At 49.0% G+C, this 10,256-nt stretch overlaps 1 protein-coding gene across 2 annotated transcripts; it reads right to left on the bottom strand.

Moving 5' to 3' along the window:
• Window positions 1-37: 37 nt before the first annotated feature.
• On the bottom strand, window positions 38-4,804 carry LOC126643290 (gastrula zinc finger protein XlCGF7.1-like). Of its 2 annotated transcripts, none has more exons than XM_050321534.1 (4): window positions 4,752-4,804; window positions 3,451-3,621; window positions 2,430-2,511; window positions 38-2,298 (listed from the first exon to the last, which is right to left on the bottom strand). In XM_050321534.1, the coding sequence occupies exons 3-4, from the start codon at window positions 2,479-2,481 to the stop codon at window positions 1,541-1,543; spliced, it is 810 nt and encodes a 269-aa protein (XP_050177491.1). In that variant the 5' UTR covers window positions 2,482-2,511; window positions 3,451-3,621; window positions 4,752-4,804; the 3' UTR covers window positions 38-1,540. The 2 variants fall into 2 exon arrangements, with proteins under 2 accessions (XP_050177491.1, XP_050177490.1); XM_050321533.1 differs by having other exon boundaries at window positions 2,430-2,508.
• Window positions 4,805-10,256: the final 5,452 nt, after the last annotated feature.

Here is a 10,256-nt window from a genome sequence, read left to right as displayed (position 1 = left end):
GCTGAGGACGAATTTTGGAAAATCAGGGAGAGGAAAGGGAGAAGAACTGGTGACTGTAGCCGAGAATCTCTGCCCACATCCCCTCACCTTTTCTCCGCCACCGCGTGCTGCCTGCCTGCCACCAGAGACTGGAACTGTGCCGGCCTGGAGAGAGCTGAGACCACCGTGCCACATGTGGGAGTTCTACCTTATCCTTCTACCCTGACCATATTTCTGAGGGCCCAAAGCTTCGGCTGAGCTGAGACCCTGGAGGGTCTGGGAAAGGGGTGTGAGTGGTGAAACTACACATGGTGCATTGCAGAGAACTAAAGCTGTCAGACCCCCTGCAGCTACAGAGACAACATCCAAAAGCTGCAGAGACAGGAAAAAAAAAGGGGCAGAAACTGCTACTCACCCACACACACAGACCAGCTCAGGGGAAAGGTGGCATGGTGGTATCTTCTCTCTGCTTTCAGACGTAATCGTAAGAGTTTTCCAACGTTTTCTTATTTTTTCCTCGTTCTTTTTGCACCTCTTAGCAATTAATAAAATCAAGTTTTGGTATCAACAGAAAACTTGTGTGAGGTTTAATTTTGCTCAAGGGAATATTCGAATCTGAAGCTCCATCTGCAATATTAAGGAAGACTATAACGAGGGACCATGGAAAAGTGGGAGGAACAGGGAGAAAGGTGGAAAAGGGGGGTGGTCTGGTGGATCCGGCAGTCCCATGGGGGTCTTTGGTACAAGGAGGCTGGAAAAGGGGGTGGCCCCCCTGAGCTCCCAACTGACTGTGGGGTGCTGGGGCTGCTGGATCCAATCTCAACCTTTGGGTTATGCCAACAGGTTCAGTTTAGAGGAATTACAGAGGTGGGACTGAACAACTTTTGTCCCCCAGGGTTTTAATGATGACAAGTCCAATCTATTGATAGAAATGAATTATTTAGGGTAACAAATGATCAGACAAAAGATCTTCATCAGAATTATTTACTGCACAATAGAAACACTAAAACTACCAGTAGTACAGCGTAAGATAGGACAGTGCTCTACACTAAAGTAATTGTGGAAGCAATTCTACTCAAGCTGGCATAAAACCAGAAAATATTAATTAAAAATGGATGGAACTCCCCCAGACCAACACTTGTGGGGAGATCTCTGCTCTCAACCTCCAGCACTGACCCTGGGGGGTCCCAGTCAAGGCAGGAATCTCCACACATCCCCCAGGAAGGGTTCTGTTGGTACAACCTGCCCCTGGCAAAGGGGACTGGCCCTTTCTGCTAGAAATGGATGGACTGACAGTCACTGGACTCCAGAGGTTGCCTCACCATCAGGGGGTCATTCGGGGTGGGAGCAGCGGCCGAAGCTCTTCCCGCAGTTGGGGCATTCATAGGGCTTCCCTTACTGGTGGGTCCGTTGGTGGGAGGTCAAGTGGGAGCTCTGGCTGAAGCTCTTCCCACACTCCCCACACTTGTAGGGCCTCTCCCCGGTGTGGATGCGCCGGTGGCCGACGAGGTGGGAGTTCCGGTTGAAGCCCTTCCCGCAGTCGGTGCAGCGGAAGGGCCTCTCATCCTGTGTGTATCCGCTCATGCCTGAGGAGAGCTGAGCTGGTCTTAAACTTCTTCCCACATTCCCCACATGTGTAGGGCCTTTCCTCAGTGTGGAAATGCTGGTGTTGAGTCAGGGTACATTTATGCTTGAAGCTCTTCCCACATTCCCTACACGTGTAGGGCCGTTCCTCGGAGTGGATGCGCTGGTGGCTGTGGAGGTTGGAGCTCTGGCTGAAGCCCTTCCCACATTCTCTACACACGTAGGGCCGTTCCCCAGTGTGGATGTGCTGGTGGCTGAGGAGAATGGACCTCTTCCTGAAGCTCTTCCCACATTCCCTACACGTGTAGGGTCGTTCCCCAGTGTGAATGTGCTTGTGGTGGATCAGGGTGGAGTTCTGAGTGAAGCTCTTCCCACATTCCCTACAGGTGTAGGGTCGTTCCCCAGTGTGGATGAGCTGGTGGCTGAGGAGCTGGGTGCTCACCCTGAAGCTCTTCCCACATTCCAAGCACCTGAAGGGCTTCTCCCTGCTGGGAGGCTGCTCAGGGACCACCAGCTCGGAGCTCCGGCTCAAGCTCCGGCTGCCTTCCCGGCACAGGACGGGTCTTTCCTCCTCAGAGCTCCCTGGGCTGGCTTTGCAGCCCCTCCTCCGGGGGCATCTCCGGGCCTTTTCCTCCCCGCTGCCTTCCTGCACCGGGGAGCCCTTCAAAACGGCCTCTCCCACCAGGCTCTGCCGGGGGGATTTGTCCTCCGTGCTCTCCGTCCTCAGCTTGGGGCCTGGGGCAGGAAGGAAGAACAGGCAGGGGATTTGCCTCCAGCCCAGAGGGAAGGTCAAGCACATCCCCCCCAAATTTGGTCCCCACATGCACCACAAGACAGGGCCAAAGGGGCACTGACTTCCTCCTCACCTGCCTGGGGGGCCTGCAGCTTTTTCCTCATCCTCGCAGCCTCCTCCTCCATCCACCCAAGCTTTGGGAAGGACAAATCCTGCTGGAGAAGAAACAAGGGCTGAGTGCATTGGCTTGGGGGTTCCTCCTGCCCAAGTCCATCCCTAGGACTCACTGGGCATCCTGGGACCATAAAAACCTCCAAAACATAACGATTCAGCCCAGAAAAACCTAAAGCACTGATTCAGAGAGAAAACCCAAAACCACTGAGACTGAGGTAAAAAACCTCAGAAATAGATGAATCCCCTCGGAAACTTCCGAAAGTTAAGGTTCATCCAAAACATGAAGATTCATGCCAAAACAATTGTCCCAGGTGTTCCCCCTCTCTGGTCTCTACCCTCGGGGGTTTACAGGGTCTCCCCTGTCTGGGATGTCAGGGGTTCCACTTCAGGATGCTGGGAGTGTTGGGGGTCCAAAGGGTCTGTTCTCTGACTCTCGCTTTTGGGGGTGCCACCTTCCCAGATATTCCCCCAGGAAGGGGGAACTTGTCCCAAATAGCCTGGGGGGAGCACGGGGGTCGTGACATCCTTGGGCTGCGAGCACAGATTTCCCTGCAAAGTCTGCAGGGAGTCAGTCGAGCTCTGGAGAGCAGATTGTGCCCCAGGGATGGGATTGCAGAGGGGCCCCCAGGTCCCCAGGATGAAGTAGCAACCAGCAGTAGACACAAAAAGGTCCCCCCAAAGATCTTGGGGGCAGTGTCCTGCAGGGAGGGGACAGTGTCACCCCATGAGGTGGCCGAAGAGGCTTCATGCTCTGCTCGGCCCCATCAGTGGCTGGGACCAACACCCCGTCCTCGTGGCCAGCGGCTCTTTCCTGCCCCAGCCAAGAGGTTCCCGGCCCCCCAGTGCTCCCCTGGGGCTGTCCCTGCTCCTCCCTGCAGGCTCCGTGGCCGGGCACACTTTGTGTTCCTGGGGGCCACCAGCTCAGCAGCTGCAGCCGCTCCAATCAGCGCCCGCAGCTCTGCAGCAAAGCCCCAGCTCACCTGGCACACAGGGCATGGACACAGCACCTTCTCGCTGCTGGGCACTCCCAGATCAGCCTCTTCCCCAGCACGGGGCTCTCCTGCCTCAGCACCACCTCTGCCTTCCACTTCTTCTCAGGGCCACCTCAGGGCCAGCTCTGGGCTCACCTCCGGGCCATTGCTCAGGGTCACCTGGGTGGGAGAGGAGGGGCAGCACCACAAGCAGGTGAGTCCTGAGACCCCCCTGGTGTCCCCAATGTCCTCAGGGCCTCCCCATGGCCCCAATTCCCCCCTTGACGCCCCCCATTCCACTGTCCTCAAACCCCATCCCAAATGTCTCCAACCCTTTATCACCCCCCAGGAGCCCCCTCTGGACCCTCTGACCCCAGACCAACCCCCGTTCCCCCTTCACACTCACAGAAAATTCAACGACATGTGGAGAGACACTGGGGACACTTGGGGGCTTTGGGGGGTAGTGGGTGATTACTGGGGGATACTGGGACACACTGGGGGGAACCAGGGGGCACTGGGAGGGACTGGGGGTTATTGAGGGACTACCGGGACACACGGGGGACACTGGGAGGTTACTGGGCCATACTGGGGGTTACTGGGTGCTCACTGGAGAATCATTGGCAATAGTGAGGGGCAGTGGGAGGTCACTGGGGGGATTGGGTTACTGGGCCATACTGAGAGCCACTGGGAGGTCACTGGGCTATACTGGGGGCACTGGGGGGGCACCCCCACAAGACTTTGGGTGGCACCCCCAGGACCCCTCCCCTGAGGACTGCGAGGCCCCTTGAACCCCACTGATTGGCTTCTGGGGACCCCCTGGATCCCCTCCGTGTGGGGTCTCTGTGTGCTGAGTTTTGGGGGTCTCTGGGGTTCGGGGATGCATCAGGACCCGCTTTCCCTGCGGTCGGTCCGCCCAGCCGGAAGGGGGAGCTGTGGCACGAGCGGCAATGGCGGCGCCGCGCGAGGCCTCATGGGAGTTGTAGTTCGCTCATGGGGACTCCGCCGGCGCGCCTGCGCAGTGCAGCCATGGCGTTTAAACCTCTCTCCTGAGGGGGTTCCATGGCCCCAGCCCTTTCAGGGACCCCCTAAACCCCTTCAGGCACCTTCACCCCCCCCTCTGAGCGCCCTCAGGACACCAAATCCCCTCCGCGACCCCCCGACAGCCCCTCACGGACCTCGAAACCTCCTCGGGAACCCCCGAGCCCCTCCTCTCCACTCTACCGAGCCCTCCAGCCTTCCCGCCCACAGCCGCGCTCCCCGCAGCCCCCGAGCGCATCCCCAGCCCCGCCGCAGCTCCCACAAGGGCTCACAAAGTCGGAGCAGATTCCGCTGTCGCCGCCATCGCTTTCCCGGCAGCCACCGCGGGGCTGTGCGCGCACCGCCGGCAGAGACCCCGCCCCCTTTTCCGCGCGGGGCACGCCGGGAGTTGTAGTTGCAGCGGCTCAAAGCTCCAAACTCCCCCAGACTCAATTCCCCACGGGCGTTCCTGGGGCAGAGCGGGGCAGAACCGGGGCGGGGACGGGACGGGCATTGGGTGGAAATCATTATAAAAACTGTAACCCCTGCGTTGGAAGGGATGGGTGTGGGTTTGTATTCCTGGAGCTGGAGGCTCATGACAACCTCTGCTGCTCCTCTGATCTCCTACGTAGTTGGGCCTGGAGTCTTTTCCTCTGCAGCCTTTTAGGGAACAACGTTTATGGGGTTTATGAGGACATGGCCTTTATGAGGAGAGTCTCTTATGAGGTGTTTGGGCTTTCTGAGGACAGCACCTTTATGACCTGCATGGGCTTTATGCAGAGAGATCTTTTAGGATGAGAGCTCTGTCATGAGGTGTGTGGGGTGTATGAGGACAGTGCTTGTATGACATTCATGGTGTTTATGAGGGCAGAGCCTTTATGAGGTTTATGGCATTTATGAGAACATCTCCTTTATGATGACAGCCCCATGAGGAGGTTTATGGGCCTTATGACGACAGGGGCTTTATGAAGCCTGCACCATTCTGAGGTGTGTGAGGGTTATGAGGACAGTGCCTTTAGGAGGCTGTACCATTATGGTGTGGATGGGTTCTATGAGCACAGAGACCTTCTGAGGCCTGCCCATTGTGAGGTGGATGGGGTTTATGAGGAGAGAGACTTTATGAGGAGAGACACTCTAGGATGGCCCCTTTATGAGGTTTAAGGGCTTTATGAGGAGAGCACCATTATGACATCTAAGGGTGTTGTGAAGACAGAGCTTTCATGATGAGAGCTCTTTTATGAGGTGTTTGGGCTCTATGAGGCCTGCACCATTATGAGGTTTATGGGCTTTATGAGAGCAGTGTCTTTATGAGGCCTGCACTTTTATGAGGTGGATGGGGTTTATGAGGGCAGAGCTTTTATGACGTTTATGGGGTTTATGAGGACATGGCCTTTATCATGGGAGCCCCTGATGAGGTTTATGGGCTTCATGAGGACAGCACCATTATGACATGTATGGGCTTTATGCAGACAGAGCTTTTATGATGAAAGACCCATTATGAGGTTGTTGGACATTATGAGGACAGGGGCTTTATGGGGCCTGCACCACTATGAGGTGAAGGAGCTTTATGATGCTGGAGCCTTTAGGAGGTTGTGGCATTACTGAGGTCATCGGCTTTATGATGAGAGCCCCATGGTGAGAGGTATTGGCTTTGTGAGGCCAGTGCTTTGATGAGGCTGCACCATTCTGAGGCGTGTGGGGTGTATGAGGAAATGGCCTTTATGATGAGAGCCCCATTATGAAGTGCATGGGCTTTATGAGTCCTGTTGCCTTGGAGTTTTGATTTTTAGGTTTTGTAGATTTTAACAGTAGTTGTACAGGAATTGTAGCTTTTAACGTAGCTGCATTTTATCCTTTACCCTTAACACAGTAGTTCCACAGAGCCAACCCTGTTCCCCAACTCCCATATCAATCCCCCTAAATTCCATTGGCCTGTTTAGTCTCATTTTCAAGGTAGAATTGTAGAGAACACCCTAAAATCTGTGCAAGGAGCCATCCGAGGGGCTGGAAGCCAGCAGGGTCCTGAGGGAGACAGAACACCAGCAGAGCCCTTCCCATGCTGAGCAGGGCCTTGTCATCAGGTGTCTGCTGGGGGGTTTTGTTCAATATTTGTTGATTCAAATCCAAGAAATGAAGGGTAAACAGAGCTTTGTATACTTGAGGTGTCACATTCCCCCCTTTTTGTTTTAAAAGTATTTGTTTTAAATACAGAACACACATTTCTTGCACCTGGGTTAGGCACAAGTGAAAACACCACATTAATGGTTTATTTCTCTTTTGTTTCCACCCCCTCTTTTTTTTTTCTTCCTTTTTCTTTTTTTTTATTTCTTTTTTCCTCTTTTTTAATTTTTTTTAACTTTTTTCCTTTTTCCTTTCTTTTTTTTCTTTTTATCTTTTTTGCTTTTTCCTTTATTTTTTCTTTCCTTTTATCCTGTTTTATTCAATTTTTCTTTTTTTTCCATTGTCTTTCTTCTCTCTTTTTTCTTTTTCTTTTCTCTTTTTTCCTTTATATTTCTTTTCTCTTTTTTCTTTTTTTATACTTTTCTTTTCTTTTTTCCATTTATCTTTCTTTTCTCTTTTTTCGTTTTTACTTTCATTTTCTTTTTTTTACTTTCATTTATCTTTCTTTTTTCCTTTATCTTTCTTTTCTATTTTTTCTTTTTTTACTTTTGCTTTCTTTTTTTTTTTCCTTTGTCTTTCTTTTATCTTTCTTTTATCTTTCTTTTTTCTTTCCTTTTTCCTTTTCTTTCCTTTTTTTTTCCTTTGTCTCTCTTTTTTCTTTCTCTTTCTTTCTTTTTTTTCCTTTGGTTTTCTTTTTTCTTTCTCTTTCTTTCTTTTTTTTCCTTTGGTTTTCTTTTTTCTTTCTCTTTCTTTCTTTTTTTTCCTTTGGTTTTCTTTTTTCTTTCTCTTTCTTTCCTTTTTTTCCTTTGTCTCTCTTTTTTCTTTCTCTTTCGTTCCTTTTGTTTTCCTTTGTCTCTCTTTTTTCTTTCTCTTTCTTTCCTTTTTTTTTCCTTTGTCTCTCTTTTTCCTTTCTCTTTCTTTCCTTTTTTTTTCGTTTGGTTTTCTTTTTTCTCTCTTTCTTTTCTTTTTTTTCCTTTGTCTTTCTTTTTCCTTTCTCTTTCTTTCCTTTTTTTCCTTTGTCTTTCTTTTTCTTTCTTTCTTTCTTTCTTTTTCTTTCTCTTTTTCTTTCTTTCTTTCTTTTTCTTTCTTTTCTTTTTTTTTCCTTTGTCTTTCTTTTTCCTTTCTTTCTTTCTTTTCTTTTTCCTTTCTCTTTCTTTTCTTTCTTTTTCTTTCTTTCTCTTTCCTTTTCTTTCCTTTGTCTTTCTTTTTTCTGTCTCTTTCGTTCCTTTTTTTTTTCCTTTGTCTCTCTTTTTTCTTTCTCTTTCGTTCCTTTTTTTTTTCCTTTGTCTCTCTTTTTTCTTTCTCTTTCTTTCCTTTTTTTTTTCCTTTGTCTCTCTTTTTCCTTTCTCTTTCTTTCTTTTTTTTTTCCTTTGTCTTTCTTTTTCCTTTCTCTTTCTTTCCTTTTTTTTTCCTTTGTCTCTCTTTTTCCTTTCTCTTTCTTTCCTTTTTTTTTCCCTTTGTCTCTCTTTTTCCTTTCTCTTTCTTTCCTTTTTTTTTCCTTTGTCTCTCTTTTTCCTTTCTCTTTCTTTCCTTTTTTTTTCCTTTGTCTCTCTTTTTTCTTTCTCTTTCGTTCCTTTTGTTTTCCTTTGTCTCTCTTTTTTCTTTCTCTTTCGTTCCTTTTTTTCCTTTGTCTCTCTTTTTTCTTTCTCTTTCTTTTTTTCGTTAATCTTTCTTTTCTCATTCTTCCTTTTATCTTTCTTTTTCCTTTATTTTCTTTTTTCTTTTTTTTCTCTTTTTTCTTATTTTTTTCTTTCTTTTCTGTTTTTCCTTTTTTCTTTCTTTTTTCTTTTTTTCTCTTTTTTTTCTATTCCTTTTTCTTCCTTTTCTCTTTTTGTTCTCCTTTTTTTTTCATTTTATTTTTCTCTTTTTTTCATTTTTCTTTGTTTTTTTTCCTATTTTTTCCTTTTTTCTTTATTTTTTCTTTTGGTTTTTTTTCTTTTTTTTTTTCTTCTTTTGTCATTTTTTCCTTTATATTTTTTCTATTTTTTTCTTTTTCTTTTTTCTTTTTAATTTTTTCTCTTCTTTCCCATTTTTTGCGTTTTTTTCTTTCTTTTCTTTTTTCTTCCTTTTTATTTTATTTTTCTTTTCTCTTTTCCCTTATTTCTTTCTTTTCCAATTTTTCCGGTTTTCTTTTTTTCATTCTTTTCTCTTTTTTCCTGCCCGAAGGAGGCTGTGGCTGTGTCCCCGTGGCAGGCCCAGGGTGGAGCAGAGTCCTGCTGGGGACCTGTGGTCCCTGCAGAGAAACCCCCGCGCTGCAGTGACTCGTCCCGGGTAGGACTTGTGAGCCCGGGAAGGGACCCACGGCGGGGCAGCTCCTCTGGGAAGGACTGCACCCCATGGAGGAGGGACCCAAGGGACAGCAGAGCAGCAAGAACTGCTGCCCCAGGGAGGGACTCACGCTGGAGAAGCCCATCAGGGACTGTCTCCCATGGGAAGGGACCCCATGGAAACAGGGGAAGGACTCAGAGCCATCACCCCCCCTGTAGCCTGGGGGGAAGACTTTGGTCATGCAGGTTGTGCCCCTGCAGACACAGAAGAGCATTGGAGTGCAGAGACCCCTTCACCCCCATGGAGAAGGGACCCCCAGGACAGTGGATTGGGAAGAGCTGCGGTTCAGGAGATGGACTCACTTTAACAGCGGCAAAAGACACATCTGGCTGGGACCTTTTTGCCCTTCCCCGACCTCTGCCCTGCTCGGGGGGAGGAGGGAGAACATGCAAGGAAGGAGGGGAGGGAAGGTGTTTGTTTAGGACTGGTTTATTTCTCACTTTTTAATTTTTAACCTGTTAGCAACAAATTTAAGTTCTATCCCCATTTTGAGGCTGGTTTGCTCATTAGTAAATGAGTCTCTCAGTTCTTATCTCTACCCAGAAATTCTTTAACTGTTTTCTTTCCTCTCCTCTCTGGAGCTGCAGAGAAGGGAGGAGGGAGGAGTGAATGGAGCAGCTCTTGGTGGGTATTTGAAATTCAGCCAAGGTCAAAACCCCTCCACCCCCACTATGGTTACAGACAGTGCCCATACAGCCTGGTCACCCCAGTCATTCCCAGTCGCTCCCAGTTTCCCCAGGAAGGGCCGGGACAAAAAGGGACATTGTCATTAAGGGTAAAGAACATCTTTGACTGCAGGGCAGGACATCCTCTTCAGCAGACCTGTGGAGACACAAATATCCCAACTCTGCCTCGCCAGTCACGGGTGAGATTCCTCATGGAGACATTTGACAGAGGCAGCAGAGACACAGAGGATGATCCTGCTCAAAGGCAACCCTCCAAAATCCCAAGAGCAGAAATTCCTGAAGGATTACCACAGGCAAGGAAAGCAGCACTGGAGAAAGGAGCAAGTCAAGGCAATGCAATGTGAACTTCAGGAGCCAGGACCTCTCATACAACTGTTCATCCTGAGCCTCCTCTGGCCGTCCAGCCTTCAACTGATGACAAAACAGACCACGATCCAAAGCCATCACATCTGAACCCAGTGGCACAAAGGGTTGGTGTTCATCTTCAGGCAACTAACAGAGAAAGCTACAGAAAAACTGGAAAACTCTGGAAAAGTGCCAAATTCAGTTACCTGTGACTCCTGGCTTGATGGACAGCAATCCCTTCATTGCTCCTGGTCCAGGGTTTTATCCCATTCACCTCCCACTGGGAGTGGTTAAGCCAATCAAGGCAGAGCAGCTGCA

This window comes from Myiozetetes cayanensis, unplaced genomic scaffold (genome assembly GCF_022539395.1).
Source record: "Myiozetetes cayanensis isolate MyiCay16 unplaced genomic scaffold, myiCay2020 scf261, whole genome shotgun sequence".
In the NCBI taxonomy this organism is placed as follows: Eukaryota; Metazoa; Chordata; class Aves; order Passeriformes; family Tyrannidae; genus Myiozetetes; species Myiozetetes cayanensis.
Note: the sequence above shows the minus strand (reverse complement) of the source record. Positions and strands in the feature narration are given on the sequence as shown.